Here is a 25,166-nt window from a genome sequence, read left to right as displayed (position 1 = left end):
CAATATTTTGAGTGCTATGTTGTTTCCAGTGGATTCAAATGTATCAGACAGAATAGGCTAAAACGAATGATATGCATAAAAATGACAATCAAACCATTTAATAACTGGTTGACATCTCTATTAAAATAAACAGCCATTTATTTAATGGAAACTAGAAAAACATTTATAATTGTTTTCTGATTAAATTAAAAAAATACGGTGTATTTACAGAAACATTCTTTGAAATGTTGTATAACAATAATTCAATGTCCAACACAAAAAGGAGAAGTGTTAACAAGCTGGAAACAAGTGCTGAAATGTGACAGATGTCATTTTTAAACTACCATTAAAATCTATCTTCTGTATTTTATAGAATATACAGTAATGTTTCCAGTTTTAGTTTTCTGGAAAATGTAAGCAAGCCATGGGTGGTAACGTAGACACAAACTGCAAGTAGATTACAATTAGAGCCTGTAACAAAACTACATGAAACTAGCTAGAGTACATATTATACAACACATCTAAAGCAATATTACAACGTAAACAAGATTCATAATTTACATTCAGCATTTAGCAAACATTCATGGCTTCAACTTGAACATTAATAATGTTCAGGTCTAATTTTGACATTCAAGTGTAAATACAAGTTTTTGATGGTTGAGTTGCACATCTTTATGTAAAACACTCCAACACTTTGAAATAATCTACAAATGTGAAAAATGACTTTATACAAGAATTGTATAAATTGTCACTAATAATAATTACTAATAATATTTTTATTATGTTTACAAACACAACATGTATGTATATATAGTAGTATAATATATACTAATATAAGTATAATATAATAATTATATGTATATATAGTAGTATAATATATATACTAATATAAGTATAATATATATATAGTAACAGTTTACGGTACAGCCAAATATCAATGACAACACATCTAAGAAACAGTTCCATCACCAGAACACAGTTTATCAACACAGTTTATCAATTAGATACATCCACTAGAACTACAAACAGATAGCATCTCAGCAACTGATGATACTGTATGACGGGAGAACTACCTCTTTCTCTAAAAGTTATCTTCAGTGTAGCTCACAGAGCCAAAGGTGCATCACACCAAGGTTTCTGGCAGGGCATCTGTATTGTCTTTTGACAGAATCGGCCATATATGCCATCTCTCTGTCTGCAAGTTCGGTGTACTGGAGCCTTTTTCTTGTCCAGAGGCATCTGCAGTATCTTCAATTTTGGGGGTGTTGCTCTGTTGGGATTGTTGTGTGGTTTGGGGGTTGTGCTGATACGAGAAGATGGAGGGTGTGGAATGAGAAATATGAGTCTCCCTTAGAGGTCCGGAGTAGTGAAGAGAGGACAAACTATCTCTTCTGACCTTATGGAACGGACCAACTGGGTGTCCTGTCCTTTCTGCTAAGTTGTCCGAGCTGAGGGCTCCTGATTGGCCGCTCAGTCCCTGATGTAATGATGATTCTGGTTGTCTCTGTCCTCTCTGGTCATGAGGGCCGCTGCTGCTGCGAGTCACCGGGAGGTGCGGCATGTATTCCAAACCACCCAATGAGGTTTGCGTTGGTCTGATGAGCAGCTTGTTGTTACCTTGGTGACTGCTCAGCCCCTCAGATGATCCATACGACTCACATTCTGACATGTCTCCAAGGGAGCCTGAGAGAGACCATTCATTAACATCCAGCATTCATTACATTTGTTAGGACAAAGGGTTGTGATGCATTTTTCATGTTTGAAGTTTTTTAATCTATTTGTCAATTTTTATCTGTGTCAGGACACAGATGCAAATTAGCTGTTTAGCTAACCCTGGCACGTTTACACTGATGTTGTTAAAATGTCAATGTTGATTCATGTGCATTGTCCCCGATAAATAAAAAATACACATATTTCAAGACCATCTGGAGCAACCCATAAAGAGGATTCTATTACCAGTGATGCGATGGCCGGTAAAATCCTTGTTGAACAGTTCATGCCAGGCATCCCACAAATTATCAGTTGAGCCCTCTAATAGAAACCAAAGAATCAAGAGGATGACATAATTTGGTTTAATAGATCATTATATCAATGAAAAATGAAAAAAAACAGCAACATATCCCATAAATTTAAATCTAACAAAATCATTAGTCTTTGTTGAAATGAGACTTGTTTTAGTGGCCAGTGCACCAAGCATAAGAGGAGCTGTAATTTCAAATATATTTGTTTCTTTGAGAACACTACTAATCAAGATTAAATTACAGAATACCTTAGACTAATATATTTTGCAACAAATTTAATTTACCTTTATATGTAGACAATACAGGAGAGGTGTTGCCAGATCCTTCTTTTGAGTGGCCACTGAATTTGTATTGCCCTGAAAGTCCGGTGATCCCGTCTGAGCGTGGACTACTGTCGGCAGTGGACAGCAGTCGATCTGACAGAACAGGGGAGTTATTGTCATAGGGAGACACCTCCCCACTAGATGCTTTGATGGAGTCATTGGATAAGTGTCTATCAGTCAAAGAGAAGGGCTTATCTGGTCTGAGAATGCCTGAATCTCTGCAGAAACAAAAAAGAAAAAAATGGGTTATTAACCTTTAAATATTACATAACTTTCTGCTGATGTAAGTGCCAGGCATATGGACAGTTATGCAAAAAACATCTCACTAGGGGGTAATCATGAGACATAACATGCCTTATTTTGATCGTTTGGACATTTGGACAGATGGACAGCACAAACACTCAGTGAGACAAAAGGCAGAAACTCACGAATACTGAGAGGCCTTCCTCCGCAGTAAGTAATCCACAACATCAGGATCAGTGTCTAGCAAACTCATCAGCACCTCATTCTGCAGGTCTGCAGGAACCTGGGAGAAGAACAAGAACTTAGTTTCACTGAAGCTCATAATGAGGGGTGACAGTGATCATGAATCACATTCACTGAACATACTAAACAAGGACATTAAGTCTACACTTGTTCCTATTAGTTGGTGTCTCTGTGCCGCATGCAAATATTGGCATTACCACTTAATCAGTATCTTTGTTAAAGAAGTTTACCACATTTAATGAATTGCTCGTTTACACAAATAATTAGTAGATTTCCAGTAGTTACACAGTATCTGTGATGGAATATGCAATTGCAGGAGGATGTTTGTACTGTATGGTATACACAGAAAGAAATTATCAGCAGTTTAGAAAAGCATTACTGATGATGCAAAGCAAATGACAAGCTTTTTTGCCTTTCCGCTTCCTTAACAGATCATTTTCGGGTATTCCAATTAAGTGCATTACCACTCAATTTTCTGGAGAACAGCAGAAAATATAATGTAGATGGGGATCTTGCCCTTGTGCCGAGTCATTATCTACTTTAAAAAAAAAAAAACGGAGGCTGGAATGGCACTTATTAACCTCTCTAGTGAAGCTTCTCATTTGCCTTGTACTGAAAGAAGCATTCACTGAGCTTAACTTCACAAGGTTCAGGAGTGGAAAAACATATTGCATGGATTTCTGAGTTTTACTGTGTTTCTACTTTGTTTTATAAGTGACTGTAAAAACCTATTCCTTGTGAAAACCTATAAAGCTAATGTTTACATTACATTAGGTGGCTCCACTCTATTAAGCTTAGGAATTCCAAATAAAGACTTGACTCAGACCTGGAGATTGATAAGACGCCTCATCTGTCCTTTACTGTTTAAATGCCTTTTGGTTTGCAATAAGGATGGCTTACCATAAAAAGCGTATCATATGTATTGATCATCCGTTGGACCACGCTGATGATGGCTGCACTCTCCTCTGCACGGGCAAAACTCTCAACGGCAAACTCTTTGTCAGAGTTTTTTTGCTTGTGTAAGAGGTTGGGTCCAAAGATGGTGGCTAAATTTAGTGATGTCATCTTGTTTCCTGTCATCTAAACAAATCAAGACAGAATTTATACAGCATGTCTGGACAGTCTACACTGACACTTTCACTGGAGACTGTCATATGGTAGGTGCAGTCTTGCAGCTGCAATGTTGTAAGCATCCCAGTAACCCTTCTACATGGCACTTCTACTCATTTCTTCGATTTCTAACTAATGATCATCAGGTTAAAACAAAATGTATCTTTTTCAGCAGCTTTGCTATTAAACATTTCAGATCACAACCAAATTATTATCCATAATTACCCAGATTTGACCCCTATTTTAAAAAAACAAAATGTTTTCTAGACTGATTTATATAAAAAGGTAACAATGGAGATAACTTAGCTTAGAGTTTCTATTCATTTACCCAACACTTGCTTACACAAGGGACTGAAAACTCTTACATGCATAGGGTAATTATTGTATTAAGAATGTGAGTCTATTGCTGTCGACAAACCCTCTTTGGCACCCAGGAAATGTTGGGAATGTGCACCTAACACAGCCCTACCGCCATTAATAAGGCTGGCTATGCCCTCCTTTGTTCAAAGAGACCCAAGAGCCCCTCTGTTCACCGTTAACATGTCTATGATCTATCACAGAGGCCAAGACTTAACTGTGTTTATATCCGTGGGAAACCATTCATCTCCATTATGACAAATAGTAGCCATAAAAGTAACACAAAAAAGATGATTGTTACAACACAAGGGCAACACTTTGGGCTCAAGTTTAACAGCTGAATCGAGATGATTAGTACATAGCACTATGCCATGTGCACAATCACAATGATTTCAGGTATAGGTGTGAGTATGTGTACATACACACTGTGCTGTATATACTGTGCTATACATAAAAGAATTGGGAAATGGAATATAAAAAGGAGAGTGTGATGACAAATAATTGGGAGAAGAGAGTCCAGACTGGCTTTATGGAGTAAAAAAAAAATGCAAAATGCAGATGTTGAGATAAACTATACTTACACAATGCACCTCATAGTTTTAAAACATGGTTGTTTAAAACATATAAACTGGGACAATAAGAAATTATGACCAAACAATAAGATGTATTCAGAAACACAATGTTTGTGTGGCTATTGTGCAGCACGCTGATGTTGGTTGTACATCATTTAATCAAGATACCCATAATGAATCTTCATAAATAATGGTGCTGCACGTTGGCACATCATTTTCTTCAAATTAGAGGCTTCAGATGTAACACTCATCTGTCCAACTGCCTTTCACTGGGCATAGGGATTTATCATAATCAAATAAACTTACTCTCTGCCTTACTCTTGTTAGTCAGCATTATCTTGTGATAGCTGCTCATTTCCTTAACATATTTGTTTGTGCTTGGTGGACATTGCATTTATTCATCATGCATCGTGACAGACCCCATTTTGCCTCATCGTGTGCTTCATGTGCATATCACAAATGCCACTCAAACCCATGTTAGCACTGCTATGAAAATGAGGCCTGTGCTCTTTTAAAGTTTCCTCACCTCATGTCCCTCCTTGTCCAGGATGTCCTCAGCATGTGCAGCCACAGTGGACAACAGGCAGAGGAGGCGCTGCAGCGTGTCACAGTTACAGGGAGGAAGCAAAAACATCAGGAGCTGGATGGCGCACTCTTGGTCTGAATAATCCAGCACTGCAGAAAAGGAAGTCCACCAATTATAACACAACCACAAGCATTGGTGCTTTTTTGTTATGTTTTGTTTGTGTGTGTGTTCCTCACACATTGTGTTGATGAAGGCTGTGTAGAGTTCTCTTGTCAGCAGTGGGTCAGGCATGTCTCTGAGGAATTCTTTAAGCAAAGCAGCTACATCGTGGACACTGTGCTCCTCATCCAAATGTACCTCCCATCCCTGATCAAACTCCTCACGAAGCTGGATGAAATATTACAGTAATTAATACAGCAAAAGCATATGCATTTCAAAGCTATAAAGCTAGCAAGCTGAAATCTTACCTGTCGTACTCTCTTCTTTGAACTCCCAACACGAAAAATTCCAACCGTCTGTAGGCCTGAGAAAAGATGAAGATGTATTTTGCCAACAGAGCAATGAATAATAATTAGAGTCAAAGTCATTAAAGTGTACAAGTTTCCAGAGATATGCTGCACATTGCTAATCTAAACTATTATGTTCTGTCTTAAATACCGTATTTTTCCAGGTGCTGGCAGCAGACATCCACAACCCTGGGCACCTGTCTGTAAATAGGGTTAAGGCTCAGCTTTTTGTCGTGGCGCTTCTTCCTGTTGCCTGCTGCCTCTGCTGGCAGGGACAGCTGGAGGGCCTCCAAGAGACAAGACTGGTTATCATCAAGGTCAGTGATGCAATCCACAGACACCCCGCCCTTTAAAGCAGATGGATGAAAACCACATTGAATGGATAAGCTACTTATCAAATGTTTTGATAAAATGTGCTGCGGTATTTTACTGGCTGCACCATTCACCCACTGAATGAATATCCATGCACTCCCAGAGACATCTAGTGTGCATGTGTAATCAGACAGCTTCCAGTGTGCCAGGTTTATTGACAGAAAAGCCTACCCTCCTGCGTGTCCGTGGGGCTACGATTGGTATGCTGAGCAGAGGTGATTCATTAGGTGTCTCAGAAGTGGAGCTCAGGGACGAGTTGCTGCTGGACAGCTGCTCTTTATTGGCCCTCTTGAAGTTGGAATTGAGGTGCAGGAAGGATAGCATCAATTCAGTGGGGTCACTGTGCTCCTCCCGCGGGGGATCATGCCTCTGCTTGTGTGTGTGGTCGTTGGATATGACCTGCGACAGAGGTATGCCAAACGCCTGGGGCGTAGTCTCTGTGTGAGGGGGGGGAGGGCAAGACAGGGAGACCTTAACTTCATATCCTTGTCTACAAGTTAACTGGGTGATGTTGAGTTACCCTTCAGATGTGTCAGTCATGTCAGTGTATTATATATTTTATCCTTTTCTTGAACTTTTAAAAAAAATACTGCTCAGAATAATTATGACAAGCGAGACACCACAAACAGTGCTTTGCAGCACACACTCAATATTTAGAGTCAAGGAGCACATACTTTCTAAAGTGCCTTTGTAAACAAAAGGGGAAAAGAGGAAAGAGAGGGTTGGCCATGCCGGAGGACAGGCTATAATGAATGAGCCACCATTTAAGATTGTTTTTGTTATTTCCCTTGACTGCCTGTCTAACAGAGAACATCACTTTCCTGCCAGATTGTTGCAATGGGCGGGGCAGTGCAGTGGTTGAAGTTCTCAGCTCCCTTTGAGACTTCTTTACTGCAATGGTAGAGATTCTGATCACTCAGTGCTCTGTGGGTAAGAACAGCTGAGAATGTCTGCTTCAATGAATCAATAGAGCTTCATCAAAAAGGATCAGAGTATCTTTTCAAGTGTCTGACAAGGCTAGAAACTGAGGGGGGATGAAAACCTGATAGGCCCCCACAAACCTAAGAAAAAAAAAAGAGCTGTGTTTATCTTCACTGGATTGGACTAACAATAATATTATCACTGAGTGTGTGTTAGAAAGTCTTATCTGAACATATTTTTTTCATGTAGAGCACTCAAATTCCCACTATACTGCTATTACATCATGCTGTGCAAGAGCAATGAAAGCTTGTTAATAAAGGACAATCGGAATAACACTGCCCTGTGACTCAATACGCTGTCTATGTGGCTATCCAACCCCTCATTACCTTTGTCTTTACTCTTCTCTTTAGATAATGAATCCAACTTCCGCATAAGTGACTTCTTATGCTTGTGGCCATCTGAAAAAAAGGCATAGGAGTCATAATTAAATACAAAACCCTAGTTAGTATGCTCTTGTTCTTGCTTGCTCCACTTGATATTCTGGGTCTTGTTTTCTAAACTAGTACATGATTTCAAAGAGCTAACAAATGCATGCAAACTGCATAAAGTGTCAAAACAAAGATGTGCAGTGTGAATCTCAATTCATAACCTCTGTACAAATGCTCTTTCAAAAGACAGAAGTTTCAAACATTATTTTCCTTTGTTCACATCCCCCCCAAAAATGAGATTCTTGAAGTTTAGCATGAGTGTAGACAGCAGGATAAGGAGTCTATTGAGAAAACTAACACATAAATTTCATAAATAGGCTGCGATGAAGCATGTTACAGTAAAAGTAGACAATGTCACACCATGAAATCAATCATGCAGCAAGAGTTTAAGAGCGCTACAGTCTTTTACATCAAAGCAAAATAACTGTTTGCATGTAAAACAAAACAAAAGAGACATGTTCTGCATGTGTTTTAGAAGGCGTGCTGTGACAAGCTTTTGCCTGGGATAAGGTGACTCTAAATGTTTGTGTGTGTGTGTGTGAGAGAGAGAGAGAGAGAGAGAATGTGTGTTCTAATACATTTAGGGATGGTGATGTGGCAGCCAAGGTCGCGATCCTGAAGCAGTCGCCTGAAGGCCACATCCTGGAGACGAACCCTTTCCAACTCTGAGAGGCTTTGCAGGGGGACGGGCTTCAGGCCAACGCGACGTCCTGAAACACTGTTCCAGGTGAAGTCACCCTGAGGACACAAACACACACACACACACACACACACGCACGCACACAGACACAGACACAGACACACACACGCACACGTTACACATCAGATACATCTATCACTGCTGTCACTTTCTAAGTTCATGACCAGTCACACTCTCTAAAAGCCCATCAGTGGGCACGCACTGACAGGTAACTTTGCTTCACTTGCCAGCTGAAAACGATGGCAACATTAATCTTTTGCTGTTTCCCATGACAAAAGCTGACAGCTACACTACAGAGACTGTCTTCCGTTGTTGGTATGCTTATCGAAGGAGAAATCTTTAAAAAAAAAAAGGTGTCAACCTCTTGATGTGGGTATGCAGCAGTTTATGTAATCTAACATATTTGTTTTTTCTGACTGTAGAAGAGAGAATCATGAGTTGTTGATATGATTAATAATCTGTAAGAACTCCTGTTCTCCAGTGAGGGATTTTTAAAAGCAATTAGCAAAATCAAAAGATGAACTGGAGTTATTCACTAGTAAACAATTGCTACAGACGATAAATTCTGGTGGTTTAACGCTAACAACGGGTCAAATACTCTGATCTAAAATCCTCAACCTTTGTCTATCTCCATGCTCGAGATTACAGTGCTTTGATCCAGTACAGTCAAGCCAATCATACGAGCCATGTTCCAAAGAGGCTTAGTAACTCATTATCAAGATAAGGCTTACACTAAAGTGGCTCACTCCCATTAAATGAGAATTAGGACTGTGCTACAGTAGCGTACTTTTTTTTGTAGTACACATGCAGCATGACAAAGTACAGCATGCATATGTACAGAAAATATACTGCACAAGTCTTCCTCTAGCTCATGGTCAGAGGCCAACCAGTTTGCATTTGCAACAGAAAACGTATTCAGAGGAAGACATAATGCACAAGCAAGATAACTTAATGAATAGTTGTTTGTAGAAAACAGGCAGCAAATGCAATCATTTTATTGCTATTATAATGTAGCTCTCCAACAGATTCTAATATTAATACAGAATATATTTGTATTATTAACTACTAATATCCACGTACCACCTAGTGATTAAACAAGATTAGGTCAAAACCTCATATATGGTTGGACAACGTATGAAAGGCTAGAGGAAGTGCGTCAGGCTTTGACTGAAGCCAATTTGACATAGCGCCTTTCCCAAAACCAAGTACACCAAGTTCAGACTTGGCAAGTTCGACTCGGGAGTACAAACGTCAGAGGATGGGAGGACGCAGTATGATCATTCTGCAATTGGGACAGCAGTGTATTTGCTGACAGCAGCAGCTCAGCTTCAACACAACTACCTGACTGTACTTTGACAAAATAATCTAAACTCAGCTCCACTAACACTTTTTTCTCAGAAAATATATCCTCATTGACCGCGAGATGCAGTAAATTATGTTATTCAGTCTGTAATGTAGCTATAATAAAAATCCAAACTGTTATGTAGCTTAATAAAATAAAACAACCGGCTGAGTCAGGCTGCTAGAGGCTGAGATGACTGGCTCGTCTCACCCGGCCAGCAGCTCTGACACAACTCTGAAGAGGTCGGAGCAAATTTCCAAATAGGTGTTATGTGGATAAGCTGACCACGTATTGGGAATCTAAATGGTTACTTTCTCGCCTGAAAAAATATTAAAACTTACAGTGACATATTAACAGTCCTACAGTGAAAAGTACAACAGCTTTTAGACTGGCTCAAAATCTCTGCCATCGCTACCGCTTGGTGTGAAATGCATTCTGGGATACTTGGCTGCCCTTTCGGCGGCCTTTGGCCAACCAATGGTGTACCTTCATCACTCAGTCAGTCACGGACATTTGCATTCATAGGGCTGGCCCCGATGTCGTGGTCCAGCCAAAAACAAACTATGGGTTTTGACAGAGTGCTACACTTTTCTACATAATAGTGCTCCAGTTATTAGTCAGTTATCTGTTATTGAAGTTGGCTGCACTAAGCATTCTGGTCTGCAGCTTGTGTCCCCGTAGCTTTACATTTATGCATTTCACAAAAGTTTTCTGAACACCCATCTTTTGTGTGTCCTTTAATAAACTGAGACAGTGAAAGAAACCAACACAGGTCTGGTGGATGGGGCACTGGGTGAGAGGGCACCCACATACAGCATAAATCACTCACACATGTATTCTGTTACCCATTTATGTATTTCTTTGCCTCAGTTGCATCATTTAAGCCTGGCAACAGATGAATGGGACACAAAAGCATATGAAAGAACCACATGTAAGTGCTCTTTGTATGGCACAGTATCAAATGCAGTGAGTGAGTTGTGTTTGCTGTTATCTACTCATTTTGTTGAGACATTCCTCTGGTGTGACTATATTGGAGTGGAAACTTTCTCCCTATCTGAGAGGGTGAGCTGGGTTCCCACGGTTTCTCTACGTCAGTGAAGTGATGCCCTCAACAAAAAGTTAATTACTTACATGGACTTCATGGAATTACAATTACTTTAATACCCCTTTAGCTCTTTAATAATAATAATAATAATAATAATAATAATAATAATAATAAGTATGAGTGTATCATGTCCAGACATGACATTTGAGTGCACAATTTTTATCCATTTCTTCATACCACTATTCTGAAAAATGACACATCCAGATGGTATTGTTAAACATTTGCCACACTGTCAGTATTTTATTATTTTTGACTTAACTGTGAGATTTTAACTTTTTAGCTGTGGCATACTCCTAATGGTGTAATTGGGGTATCCATTATGCACTCTGAATTGTTAATACAAATTCCCTTGAGAGATCACTAAAATATTGCATAACTGATAATTAGTTGACACGCCTAATAACTTCAACCCTGTATTATAACCAATCACAGATGTTTTTTTTGTTGTCTAGTGTTGGCAGATAGTTAGCCACGATTATATTTCAGCATCAGCCAGTCAGAAAACATCACAAAAAGATGGATGAGTGAGTAAAACTATAAAAAACAATTACTTTATCATTTTTCTAGGGCTTTTCTAGCAACCTTTCATCATTTTTTTAAATGTTGTCACAATGCAAGGAAGTTACACCATAACAGCTGTTCACAGTTATTTCATCACTTTTTATCACCTTTGTGGTGATAAGACACTCAGCTGAGCTCATACTGACAGTAGTCACTGATGATGGCACTAGTTTATTGATTTAAAGATTTACAAACCAGATGTGTCTTGGCTGCCTCTCCAGAAAATCATGAGCCATCTGACTTTATAGAAAGAAACCTAACAATCTTTGGACAATTGAATTACAAGCTAAAAAAAAGAAAAAGGCTATAACATTGTTACCGTTATTCTCATGTTTGTTACAATTATTAATCACTAATCGGTTCATTTATTTGTCTTTTGCTTTATTTTGTTCATCTATTTCTGTTCATTCATTTATAAACTGTTGCAACAAAGCCAACAATAACGTACACTTTATGAAATGTATAAATTGATGATTTATGCTCCTATTACAGTGAATATTCACTGGTGCACTTCTCTTGAGCTGCACAGTACCTAAGCTTTGTTGAAATGCAAAGCTTTTATTAGCGCTCCCTGGAATACAATGAGAGGAAACCTACAAGGAAGGTAGTTCATACAATATAGAGATTGAAAACTCAGATTACACTAATCAACCACACTTGAACCAGATCCAGTGAGGTGACGAATATTTCCCAGTGTTCAGGAAGCCATTCAATGGAGCATTATGAGGAGAGCTTTCCACAAGTGGCCCCTTTACACTGTTCACATTTTTTTCTAGTTAACTCTGCATTAGACATGCAGATTGTATACTTTTCATTATTTTTCTTACATTTTATTTTTTTATATCCATGTAAAAAGATGTCTGAGTAACAATGCTGACAAAACTAGAATAACACTGAAGTGTACTTTCACTTTGAAGCTCATTACCAAAACAAAAAAGCCATTCAATGACTCACATCCTGTTATTTATTTATAAATAAATAAATAAATAAATAAATAAATAAATATGTTCAACGGAATGCAGTACAGACGTTTGCCAGCGTATGCATCTGCAATTTTCACTTTGTTTTCAAGATAATCTCATACACTAATTAGAAAATCTCTATAATTAACAAAACATCGGGACCAATGATAAATAAGCTACTAAAGCGATGACACATGGATACTTGACCGTAAGGGGTTACACGTTCCCATGCCTTTTAGGATAGTTTAACTCTTTTTAAAGTCTGGCTAGCGTCTCCCTACTTATTCCTCCACCTTTGTAAAATATTTGGGATACAGGAAAACCCTCAGAAAGCCAACAAATAAACCAACAACAGCAGCAGCTACTCACAAGATAGGTGATGCTTCGCTGCAGATGGGGCTCCCCCATTACACTACAAGCACTCTGGTCGCTGCAGCCAAGAAGTCACCCCTCAAACTTTTAGACCGGTAGTTACTGTCGAGGTACCCGAAGCCATTTAACTCCAGGCGAAACAAGACAAACACATCCACATGTTCGCTATAGCCTGAGTCCAGCTCTCGCAACGTGTTCAGGAACTGATTTTCATCACGGTGGGTGAGACGCAGGCCCTGTAATAACGTTACCGCTGATAAATGGATCGGGGGAGGGGGCAGGAGGTGTCGGGAAGGGTCAGTGCTATTAAGTTAAAAAAAGAAACTCCACTGAGGAAGCAAAGAAAAGCTTCTTACCTGTATGTGGGTACATAATACATAATGTTCAGTCATGTAAATATTTCTTTTTCTTATGTAAGTAAGAAGAGGGGCGCTCTTGAGTGATGACCCCGTTATCTGTGTGAGTCACCTGTCTTGTCTGTTCTCTGCGGGTGCTCGTTAGCTAACTTGGAACACCTGAGGGCCCCGGTGTGTTCCCAGGTTATTCTAACGCCGTGTCTAGACAGCGTGAGGAGCACGTCAGCAGGGCTGCAGCGAGCGCTCCGTCGGTGTGTCTATACTGGAGGCGTTCAGGTGCAGTATTGAGCGTAGGTCACCTGCATGTTGGAAGCACTCAGAACCCAATGTGTATGACTGTCGTGACGCGCGTAAAACGGAGGGAAATAGACTTGAAGCGTAAATGAACGCTTCAGGTACGGAGCCGGTGCAGACAGCTGCATGGATTACAATGAGAGCCTGTTGCGTGTGACGTGCGCGTCAAAAACGCGTCTGATACGCTTGCTGTCTAGACACGGGGTGAAAGTCGTTGCAGCAGCACAGCTCACTGTCTCTGGCTGACTCTGCTGTGGCTGGTTTAGTTCTTTACCTTGCTTTTATGCACCTTTCAACACGCACACACACACACACTCACCACCCATGCAGCACATACACCATAGATCCCACTGACTTCAACGCCTCATACTGTAAATATTCTGTTATCGCTTTAATTTGGCTTAATTTGTTTAAATACATAATATCCTTTGTTGAAGCTTTAGCACAGTGCATTTCCCTTTTCTTGTGGCCTTGAGCCAGGTCATGACATCACGAGCCTTGGCAACTGTTGCTATGGAGCAGGACAGTTATCTTGGCGAATCTGCTCTGCACTGTTGCAATTGTTTATGGCTTGCTCACATGTGTCTTGAGATTAATTAATGCAGTTTATATACATAGACATGTACCTTGAGACTTATTTTAAATCAAAGAATCAAATATTTTGTAATGCATTTAGAGCTACTTTCCACTGAACAAATAATTCTGAAAACAACAGTGTTGGTGCATCATTTCTGGAAGAGAGGTTTTGAATGATACTTTTTTAGTGCTGTGAGCATCACAAATAACTGTGGCAGAAATCTTAGACATATCTCCAAACCAGACTTATCTGCATATAGATACAACTAACTAGGTATGTGAGAAAATATGTTTTTGTTTGTTTGTTTGGTTACTCTAGGTGAAGTGGCTTCCTTATATAGCTGGTTAGGTGTCTAATGTTACCTACTTGAATACTGAGACTGTTGTGAAAACAAATTGGTCGCAGGTAACTTTAAAAAAACATAATTTAAAAGAAAACCAGCTGTTGTTTTTATTCAGATAACTGTTTATTAACATCATATGAATATTTATCAGTCTGGGAGAGAGTGGTTTGGTTTTTAATATCTGTGTATGGTTCTACGGGCTTGGCACAAAGTGGAGCACAGCTAGGAGACTATAAAGACAGAACAGCTGAAAAGAATTAGAACTAGACCGATAATCAGCCTGGTGGATATATTAGCCGATATTAGCATATCACAGATATATCGGTATAGATGTATATACAGTACATTGGCCAATAAGTACGAGAAATATCAATACAGAGCTGTCAAAGATATGTGGGGGGGGGGGGGTTTCAACTGTATGTCTTACTCATTAATTATCTCGGTCACAATTCTTTGATTCTTTAAAATTGATGTTTGTTTATGTTAATGTTGAAAACAAATATCAGATGAGATATCATTATCAGATTTTTTTATTGGCCTTATCAAATCTAGTATTGGACTAGCTCTAAAAATAGTCAGGCCCTGCACACCCACACAGGGTTGATTTAGACTTCTGCTCAGGATGAAATAGAGGTTATGCAGGGAAATACATGAGGTCACCAAACTGAAAAGTGCTAATAGGATTTTGACTTGTGACAGTTAGGAAAAGCACAGGTGTCAATAATACAATTAATCATGGCTGAATTCAATTTAGTTGCTTCAGTTCCAGAAGTTGTTGTTGTCAGTTGTCATGGTTTACTGGAACACTTGAATATAATAGAGCCATCATTAATGTTGGTAACACCTGTGCTTTTCCTGCTATGACAAGTCAAAATGTCCGCTGTCAAAGAGGCCTATTATACTTTGTGTACAATAGATGTGTGTTATTAGGTTGTTTGGTGATGTGCTTTTATTCTATTCTATACATCATATTAGCCAAATGTTTTGCATGTCAAATTTTACCTGAACATTAAAGTCACCACAGCCATGAGATACATGTGCTGGAGTAAAAAGCACAATATTTGCCTTAAGCACTTAAGTCATTTTTAAAGAAAAAACACCATGTAATCGTTTCAGCTTCTCAAATGTGATGACTTAATGCTATACTTTGATATGATGGTAAACTTAATATCTTTGGGTTTTGGAAAACCAAGATATTTGAAGGTGTCACCTTTGATGTCACCTTTAACTCACCTTTGGGAAATTATATCATTATAATATAACATTTTTTTACATCTTTTTACATTTCAAAAATTGGTCATTTAATTGAAAAAATGACGGTCAGGTTAATCGATAATGAAAATAATGTTGCAACCCTAGAAGGGAACATCGCTTCCCAAATCAAAAGTTGTTTGAAAAGAAACTGAATTTTAATTGAATTTTTTTTCTTGCATTTAATAAAGTCACAAGATCCATGTGTTAAGTAGAAAGATGCACCGTTACCAATACTGATATCAGTCCGATACTGACTCCAATAGCTGGATCGGGTATCGTGACGATGGGCTGATCTGGTATCAGATACCATTATTTTAATAAGTAACAATTCAGTACATTTACATCTATGTATTTATTTGGTACATTTTATTTTACAAAGTTAGGAAAGCAAATTTTGAGTCAAGCCTGATTTTGCCTTGCAAATAAAAGAACAATTCCAGTCTCTTCCACATGGTGAGGCATACAGCTTATCAATTAAACACTGGTATCGGATCAGTACTCGGTATCGGCCAGTACCCAAAACTCAGGTATCGGTATCAGGACAGAAAAAGTCGGATCGGTGCATCCCAAGTTGAGTAGTTTTTAGTTTCCAGCAAGCTCTTTCTCCTTCAGGCCATCTCTCCTCCATTAAGCTCAGAGGAATGCAGATGACATTCCATCCAAACAATCAGATGGCGCAATACTCTCCAACGTTTCCTTTTCTGCATCATCAAATTATTCCACAAATATACTCAATGAGTCATGGGCCATTCAGATGTGTGTTAAGACATAACACTCAAATTATGTCTAACATTAAAACACATAACATTAAATTTAACATGGCAAATATTTCTATTTCAGAGGGATTCTGATGCCCATAGAAAAGCTGTCATGGTACAGGTAAAAAATACACCACAATCATACCATCTACCACAGAACTCTAAATTCAGCCTCATCTAGCTTGACATAAAGGGGATGAGAGAGAGATTAAAATTGCATTTGAAATATGAGGCCAAAAGGCAGTGCTGCTTTAGCATACAACAAACCTAATAATGAAGTAATATTCTATATGTACAATGTTAAAAGTGCAGTACTTGTATGAATAACAACAGCAGTAACAGGATAACTGTGTACATTTTATAAAACTTTCAATTTAAACCCACATGATACAAGATGAAGGTACACATCTTTTCATATTACCTACCGTCAACCTTTAATCTTTATCTCAGTGATTAATGTCCTCATTTGGTCCTTAACGTTACTATGACAGAATGATGAATGGCTCCCTCTAAAGGCTTTATCATTTCTTGCAGTTTACAAGCTTCCAAAGACAAACCTGAGATAATTAAGATCTATTTTACTCTAGCATATCTGATCTGACTGTTTATAGTGACTTACAAAGGTACATCGCTAAAGGATTGTGCATTGAACAAAGTGAATGAGGACCAAATCACACACTGCCTGGGGCTGAACTCTTTTCAAAATCATCATGTCCCACAAACTATACTTCATAGTGACACTATTTAAACAGGTTTTAAAATACAAATGACAGACATTAGGTTTGGTTATTGAAAAAGGCAGTTATACCAAAATACAGTATTTTCCAATATCTCACAAGGTCTTAATACCCCAGAGGTTAGTCCAATAAGAGCCCAAAATGAAAATGCAAAATGAGTTTAAATAAACATAAAACATGACTGCAATGCTAGGCACTTATGTGGATCAGAGAAATGATCCACCATAGTCATATTAAAAAGGAACTGACTTACAGTTGGGCAGTCATGCCTTCAGTCATGATATTCTGTACAAAACACTTCAAAATCAGTTCTGTAGGCGACTGTGCAGGCCAGGCTTGAGCTACACAGTTTTGCAATATGCTGGACAGATGTACACAGGGGATCATGAGAAAGTCAAGGACACTACCTGGTTGTTAAATACTTAAAATGTGTAATGTAAGAAAAAGTAAAAAGTGTAATGTACATATTGTTAACACTACCTTAAAAGACTTTAAAACTTGTAATGTCTGATTCTATTCGAACATTCCTCATGATCTAATCCCATAAAACTTTGAGAACTCGATGTTTCGTCTCCCACAATTCTGAGTGTTCATTGGATTTTGAGCCTAAAAACAATGCTCTCCAGTGAACATATTGATCTTATTTGCTGCTGAGTTGCACTGCTGAGCGTGATACACAGAGGGCAACTGTTAAGAGTCTATACAATAACCGAAACCAAGACTATTCATATGCCTTTCTTCTATCAGGTTAAATTGCACCTTGAAAACCCTGACTAAAATAATTTTTACATCATGTTATGGCGCCACTTTCTGACTAGACATATACTGTATTCCCACAGAAAGATCTGAATGTGGTTATTCAGTGTAGGTTTCCAGCTATTAAGGCTGGGAATCCCTTTGACTTACACTAAGCAGATCATAATATCACTTATGTAACCATACAAAGGTGACTTGAAAGTGAGGTTTTAATGAATTAATGTGAAACAATGTTTTTACAGTTATGTTTACATCTAACCCACTGTGTATTTTTCCTCTTTCTCAGACACAAACTGGATGCTATGGTGCTGCAGTCACAAGCCAACAGGTTAAGTTCCATGCCATGCAAATGGACAGTCTCCTGTGGGAAGAAATATGTGCCTGAGGGACTGTAGCCAGGGATCAGGTCATGCTGCTCTACTGTGAGAGAATAAGAGTTGAGGCTTTCTTCATGTAAACCAGATGTCTCTGCTTTCCATCTCAGCTCAGACTACTGAGACCCTGAGTGAGTATACCCTTGATAGAGCACAGTGATATTCAACCTATGGAAAATGCAAGGTCATGTATAACATAGATCAATAATACCACACTGACAATCATTTTTAAACAAGGTAAATGATGTGTTTTTATGCCACAATCCTGCAACAAATAACTTGCTGATTATTTGAAAGATATACATCAGAGACATATAACAGAGCATACAGTAGGCTAGACACTCAAACCATATGCTTTGCAATGATGATTCCCATTGATTATAGACATTATTAGCATGCCTTGGCGCACGGTATGTCCTACACAAAACCTATGTTTAACTATGTGATTTATTGTTTTCTAAGCACAATAAATACACACTGGATGGCATTCAGGAAAGTGAATATGGTATTTTAAAGTTTTACTAGAGGCCTGGCCAGCCTGAGTTACAAGACATCTCATAAAAGAGAGTCTTGTTGAGCTAGGGCTGTTATTGGGTGGAGGTGCAGCAATGTTTGGTGCAAAGGGCAAACACTGTCAACCTGACTTCACCAATGTTATTGGAACAGTTTCTTAGATACTTTTGTCCCTGAATGAACTACTGGTTGGATATTAGTTCACCCAGAAAATGTGACTTTCATTACTGACTGAGGTGAGTTTTGTTTACAGCAAGGTTCTTGCTAACTGTCAGTGTAAGCTGACAGCATGGTCATGTGAATCTCCAGGAAGGATCTCACAACTCAGACCTCGGCTCAACTGGCTTGTGTTCTGCTCAGTAGTATGGAGCTCAAAAAATACCAGACTGTCCTCTCAACAACGACACAATAGGTTGTCATGGCAGTCGCCCAAAAATGACATATAGTTATGTTTGAGTGACAGATGCCATTTAGCGGCCGTAGTAATTATGACTTGCAAAAGTGGCGCAGTTCAGATGACGTCTATATAAATTGACAAATGTCCACATTCAGAGGTGGGTTGGGTGGATGTATTAACCCAAACTTGCAAACAGTGGACTTTGCAAAAGGAGACCACTGTTTGTTTCCTGTTTCCAATTAGAGTGTCATATTTCCAACCGCAAGTTTTTTAAAATCCATAACTATGATCGTCCCCTAACCTTACATGGTTATTATTGTTGCCATGATGATGAAGTTCGCCTGGCTTTAAGGAAGTAGTAACTAACACAAAGTGATCATCTTAACCCGAAAGAATGATCCTTCCCTAACCTAACCAGACCTTAACCACAGCGTTGTTACATCATAAAACATCTTTTTTTTTTAATAGTGATTTTTAACAGTTTTGGAAGGCACAGACAAATGATGTTGTCCTGCTAATTACTGTCAATAGTGGCACTAGATTAGAAAACACTCCTATGTGTCATTCTGGAGTGCACATGGTCAAACAATGTATTTGGTCATTCAATTTGAAGGATTTGTTGAAAAATACAATTGTACAGGTGTACTGTCTACAAATACCCCAAAAGGTATTTGTAGACAGTACACCTGTCTACAAATACCTGGCAATATGTTGGGGGTTGTTGTCTGAAGTGAGGTTAATGTTTTCCTACTTTACAATCCTTGACAAAAAAAAAAGAGCATAATGGTGTAGGAAGCGAGCAAGCACTCCCCAAAGTCTTTAATCACATTAAAAATCCTCTCCGACACAGAGTTGTCTCCAATATTAATCAGTTTCATTCAGATTTACTGTGATTACATTTCTACGAGCTCTGGCTGCAGAATTTGAGTTCTTGTTGATGACTGTAAGAGAGACCAGATACCTAGTATTCATTATAAGCCTATTACAATATCACATCTGTAATTCATTTCCATTATACTAAACAAACAGTGTTACCATGAGGACCAACTTAAGCACAGCAGTATAGATTGTCTTAAATTATGGGCAAGTGACCCTACTAAATATTATGAATCTAAAACAGATAAAGAAGAGACACAAATGGTCTTTGTAATTGGTTTTAAATTAAGTATGTGTTTAGATATTTTCTTTCATGATGACATAGCAGGATACCTCCTCATGAAGATGAACACCGTGGACAGTGATCTTTTTTCATGTGACAGAGATAGGCCCTAATATGCAGTAATAACTTAGTTGATTTGTTTCCTTTGGTAATGTAGAAACTACTAATTGCTACGTAGAAGTTACTAAGTAACATAAATGTCAGTGCTTTTAACTGTCTTTACTGCACTGCTACAGCTGCTTTATAAGATGTGTGCATACATTCATCTCCAAGGCTACTTAATAAAGAAATTCCTACATAGACAATCAAATTAAAGTTGCTGCCAAGTCAAGATTTTATTTGTTTTTTGCAAAGTAAAGTAAAAAGTAAAAGTCTCACTTTAAATGGAAACAGAATTGGAGAGAAAACATTTGCGAAAATTTGGGTTTTAGAGCTCATTAGCAGTCATTTAATAATAATGATCTTGTTCTAAGGACTATGCACAGATTCACATTGCACAAATTTGAAGGAATCATTTTATCATATGACTGTTTACCATGTTTGTACTATTGTCAGGTTGGAAGCTTGATAGTGCACACCCATCACAACTAGTTCCCCTTTTTTCAGACCTTATAACATTAATATTTGTGAAGTGAAAAAATGATCTTTTTGAGTTACATCCAACTAAATAGGTGCCAAATGTGACAGTTTTTCAGTTTAGTTTAGTTTAGTTTATTAAATTTGTTTATATCAGGAAGACCATGTACAAAATACACTAATCTCAAACTAAGAGAAAAGATGCTTTGTACCACATTTTGCTATAAGCTAATTTCCATCTGTAGTCCCTGGGCAGGTGAACAGAAACAATAAAACACAGAGCAAAACCTATCACGTCCACTACAAATGGAACAACAACCTATTGACATCCACACAGGCATATATACACACAGACACAGACATACACACACAAACACACACACACACACACACACACACACACATTTCAAAGGAATAAATGCAAAGCAGAGTACAAATGTCAAAATAATACATGCATACTGTATATCAAAAAAAACAGGTTGTCAAAATGTTAAAATACCGCTGACCAGACTGGTTACTTAAAATCCATTTTTTAACTTCACGGATGAAAATATGGAAATCTGTGCAGGTTTTCAGATTGACAGGGAATTTATTCCATTCTTTAATGGCTTTACAGAAAAAGCAAATTGAGCAAAGGCAGACCCTCGTTTAGGGACGCTACATTCTCTCCTTGAAGCAGACCTTGAAGGTCTGTTCATTTGCTCAGAGCGGAGCTGAACAAAGCTCCTCAACAGTGGAGGAGCAGCATTATGGATTATCTTATGCACTAAACAGACATCTGAATACAAAATTGACTTGTCAAAGCTTAATATTTATATTTAACAATCACAATGATGATACTGCTGTGATTTCCTGTGCAGGACTTTCAGGGCTTGTTTATGAAGTGACCTATAAAGACCATCTTGTTTGCCTGAGACCAACATGATATGCAGTAACGAAAATAAGAAAAAATCATTGCATTCAAATATGTCTTAGAGGCTTCAACTGTTACTGAATTCCTAATAAGGTTAGCTATGTTATATTTCAATGCATGGCACCTCTTTTTAATATGCCTTTTGAATGTAGAATTGCAATCTAGAATAGTATTTAAACTCATCAATATTTGTATCTGTCCTTTTTTATGTCTATCTACATAAATATTTGGAAAAACCTTTTGTTCTTGTTTATTCAAAAAATACATGGTCACTGTTTTCTCAGTATTCAGAGTGAGACATGAATAAATGAGTCGCTCTTTTTCCATTGTTAATGACAATTTGGCAGTAACTTGTTCAGTGTCTTTCCTGTGTGCATACAAGACTGTGTTGTCTGCATATATCAGGGTCTCCACACCATCACACACAGATGGAAGATCATTAACGGCACTGAACAACAATAGTCTTAAGGTAGAACCTTGCGGCACTCCCATAACGCTGGCTCTTAGATATGATGTTTTAATTTAGTTAGTTTAGTTAATTTAGTTTGAATTTAGACAACTTAGAGAGGAGTAATGAGTGATTAACTGTATCAAAAGCCTTGCGCAGGTCAAGAAATATGGCACCCACCACCCCTCCTTTATCGAGGCTAGCCTTAATGACTTCAAGGAAGTAGCAACATGCAGTTCCAGTAGAATGGTTTGCTCTAAACCCAAGTTGCACGGGATGGAGTAGATTTTCTTTATTTAGATGACCTACCAGTTGTTCAGCTACAACCTTTTCAACTACTTTTGAAATGGCAGGTAGTATAACAATGGACCTGTAGTTGCTTACCTCTTGTCTCACCTGATTTGTATACAGGAGTTACAATGGCAGTCTTCAGAGTGCTATAGGGACTATGCTTTCTTTCAGTGACCGGTTTATGAGTGATAGGGGTAGTTAAATCAGCTTTATATTTTTTAAGAAAAACAGTATCAAGTCCCCAAATATATTTTGCTCTTGAATTAGATCATGCTGAAAGGATTTTATTTAGCTTTGCCTCATCTGTATGTTTAAAATTCAGTGTTCAGTGTTATTTAAAACCATTGGAAGCTGGATTTCTGTAGAATTACCACCCAGTTCCAAAACAGAGTAAATAAAATAATCAATAAAAGTATTTGCCACAGCTAAACTGTCATCTTGTATAATCCCATTTAACCAGAGCTCTATAGGTCGACTCTCAGGGTGCTCTTTTCCTGTGAGTTGATCAATACTTTTCCCTTTTGCCTGTCTTATTATCTCAAAAAAGAAATTAGCTTTGGCTTTCCTAAGCTGCCCTGTAACTTTATTTCTAAGGCTTTTATATATCAAATGTTCAGTTTCCAGTCCTGATTTTAGAGATTTTTAAGCATGAAGTGTCTGAGTCTGTTTTCTATTATGCTTCTGAGGCATTGTTTTAGTACATTTAGATATGCTTTAATGTATATATTAAACCATCACAAGCCTGCTCACAGTTTTTACCAGTTATTGTATTTTCCCATTGAGTGTGTATTCTGTCTAACCAGTTGAGATTGAAATCCCCTTTTAAGAGCACTTCTTTGCCATTACATTTTTTGAGAATATCAGAGAAATAATCAAAGAACACATCCTTTTCAGTTGGTGGTTGATACAGAACAATTACATTAAAGGACATTTCAGAGGAGAGGGTGATGGAAACTCCAACACATTCCAGAGTATCACTGGGTGAATCAGTCTGTTTACACTGAATGTTTTCTTTAACATAGATCATAACACCACAACCCTTACCATGTTTATGATCTCATCTATCTCATCCATATAACCTGGAATACTTCTTTCAACAAACCTCAGCAAGTTAGTACAAGCAAAGGTTCCTGCTGACATCATTTATGAAAATGTTGATGTTGTCTTGAATCACTTTTTAGTGTCCAGTGACGCAGCAACACTTACACAACTATATCAAAGGTCGACATATTAGGGTGTTAGCCCCATTAGTCATACATTTGGTGATGTTGCAATAGTTTTACAAAACGATTTCCTTTTTATTCCCTCTCATTTCAGAGAATAATTACTGGAGGTGAAAAATGTGATTTAATGTTCATTTAAGATCAAAGGAACATAGCCACATCTTCCTTGAGGGAATTCCAGCCTCTTCCGGAATTTGGATACAGTAATTGTGCAACGCTGTGCCGTGCGCTCAAATCCAGCTCAATGTGGACTTTTTATTCTTGTATAAGTGATACTCCATGTGTGCAATGACAAACCAGAACTGGGATCCAGAAGTCAAGTGAGAAAAAAAGATCTGGATCACATACACTCCCCTTAGGACCCCCTCAGTTAATGAAAAATCTTATTGCCATTCAGCCATTCATCATAAAACTAATTTAACGCCAACATCAGTATTATCAGTGCATCTGATCTGATCTAATATCTCATATTGAAAGAAACAGCGCGAATAATACAGTTATATTTTAAAACAGGGTTTCTGGATGCTGTCTGACATTTAAAGCAATCAAGTCTGACAACAGCTACAATAACTTAACTTGCCCCGTATGAAGCCGTCGGGTCACTGACCTTGTACGTCGTCTCCTCAACTTCATAGCGTCGCATCAGCGCCGAGTCCAAGCTCCTGGTCTGCCTCAGCCTCCGCTTGGAAATAGTTTTGGGGCTTAGCGAACATGAGAAAACACTGCTTAACAGTCCTTGAGCGGACATATCTGCTGTAGATCATCAGTTAGTGAATAAAGAAGTGTAAGGGGGAATTCATATCTCTGCCACCAGTCCAAACTGGGCGAGGGAGCAGAGCCGACTCACAATAGCAGCAGGTCCCCTGCGCGTCACCATGCTGAGTAGTCCCTCATCTCCCCCCCATCTCCTCCACCCCCAGACTATGACTCAGTACTTCCTCCTTTCATGATTATAATAACGACTAAAATGTATGTAAATGCGACCAAAATAAACAATGAAGATCGAAGCATTGGGGAAGAAGGCTTTAATATATGCGTGGGACATGACAGTGTACATGTGTTTAACTTCCTCATGCTCAAGGGTACAATATTTTGCCATTAAGCTTTCAAATATGACTCATGTAATTTGCAAGAAAAAAAAAAACACTGCAAAATTGTCAGACATATAATAATAATGATATTCTGTAATCTAGTATAAAGCCATTGTTTATTTATTTAGTATTTTTTGAAATCTAGCCTCTCACATATCATTTTATCCTTAAAACAAGACATTACAAATTAGATTACAATCTAAATATCATGTACAATTTTCCCCATCTAGCCTATATATATCACCTTCACTGCAATTAGATATTTTAATATACAAACATTTAAAAAATACACAAACTAAAGAGCTAACATTGTGAGAAAAAAAAGCCTATTGTTTCTAGGACATCAACCGTACTGTACTGTTGCTCTGTATTATCTGGTTAAATGTAGGATAACTGGCCCAGT

The 25,166-nt window shown here is 38.2% G+C and overlaps 1 protein-coding gene across 3 annotated transcripts; it reads right to left on the bottom strand.

The window, feature by feature from the left end:
• Window positions 1-863: 863 nt before the first annotated feature.
• On the bottom strand, window positions 864-24,481 carry LOC122992297 (rho GTPase-activating protein 6-like). Of its 3 annotated transcripts, none has more exons than XM_044366060.1 (13): window positions 24,280-24,481; window positions 8,240-8,399; window positions 7,560-7,631; window positions 6,424-6,689; window positions 6,032-6,227; window positions 5,842-5,897; window positions 5,611-5,761; window positions 5,375-5,523; window positions 3,710-3,889; window positions 2,752-2,849; window positions 2,285-2,541; window positions 1,936-2,010; window positions 864-1,662 (listed from the first exon to the last, which is right to left on the bottom strand). In XM_044366060.1, the coding sequence occupies exons 1-13, from the start codon at window positions 24,418-24,420 to the stop codon at window positions 1,103-1,105; spliced, it is 2,361 nt and encodes a 786-aa protein (XP_044221995.1). In that variant the 5' UTR covers window positions 24,421-24,481; the 3' UTR covers window positions 864-1,102. The 3 variants fall into 3 exon arrangements, with proteins under 3 accessions (XP_044221995.1, XP_044221997.1, XP_044221996.1); XM_044366062.1 differs by lacking the exon at window positions 24,280-24,481 and adding an exon at window positions 13,060-13,480 and having other exon boundaries at window positions 865-1,662; XM_044366061.1 differs by lacking the exon at window positions 24,280-24,481 and adding an exon at window positions 12,701-13,014 and having other exon boundaries at window positions 865-1,662.
• Window positions 24,482-25,166: the final 685 nt, after the last annotated feature.

The sequence above is a fragment of the Thunnus albacares genome, chromosome 11 (assembly GCF_914725855.1).
Source record: "Thunnus albacares chromosome 11, fThuAlb1.1, whole genome shotgun sequence".
Classification (NCBI taxonomy): Eukaryota; Metazoa; Chordata; class Actinopteri; order Scombriformes; family Scombridae; genus Thunnus; species Thunnus albacares.
The sequence above is the reverse complement of the archived record's forward strand: the minus strand, read 5'-3'. Positions and strand labels throughout refer to the sequence as shown.

Coding starts and splice junctions, on each gene's coding strand:
- LOC122992297 (XM_044366060.1), bottom strand. CDS start 24,420: ATGTCCGCTCAAGGACTGTTAAGCAGTGTTTTCTCATGTTCGCTAAGC. Junction 6,228..6,423: donor CCCCACGGACACGCAGGAGG/GTAGGCTTTTCT, acceptor TCTGCTTTAAAG/GGCGGGGTGTCTGTGGATTG. Junction 5,762..5,841: donor CAAAGAAGAGAGTACGACAG/GTAAGATTTCAG, acceptor TATTTCATCCAG/CTTCGTGAGGAGTTTGATCA.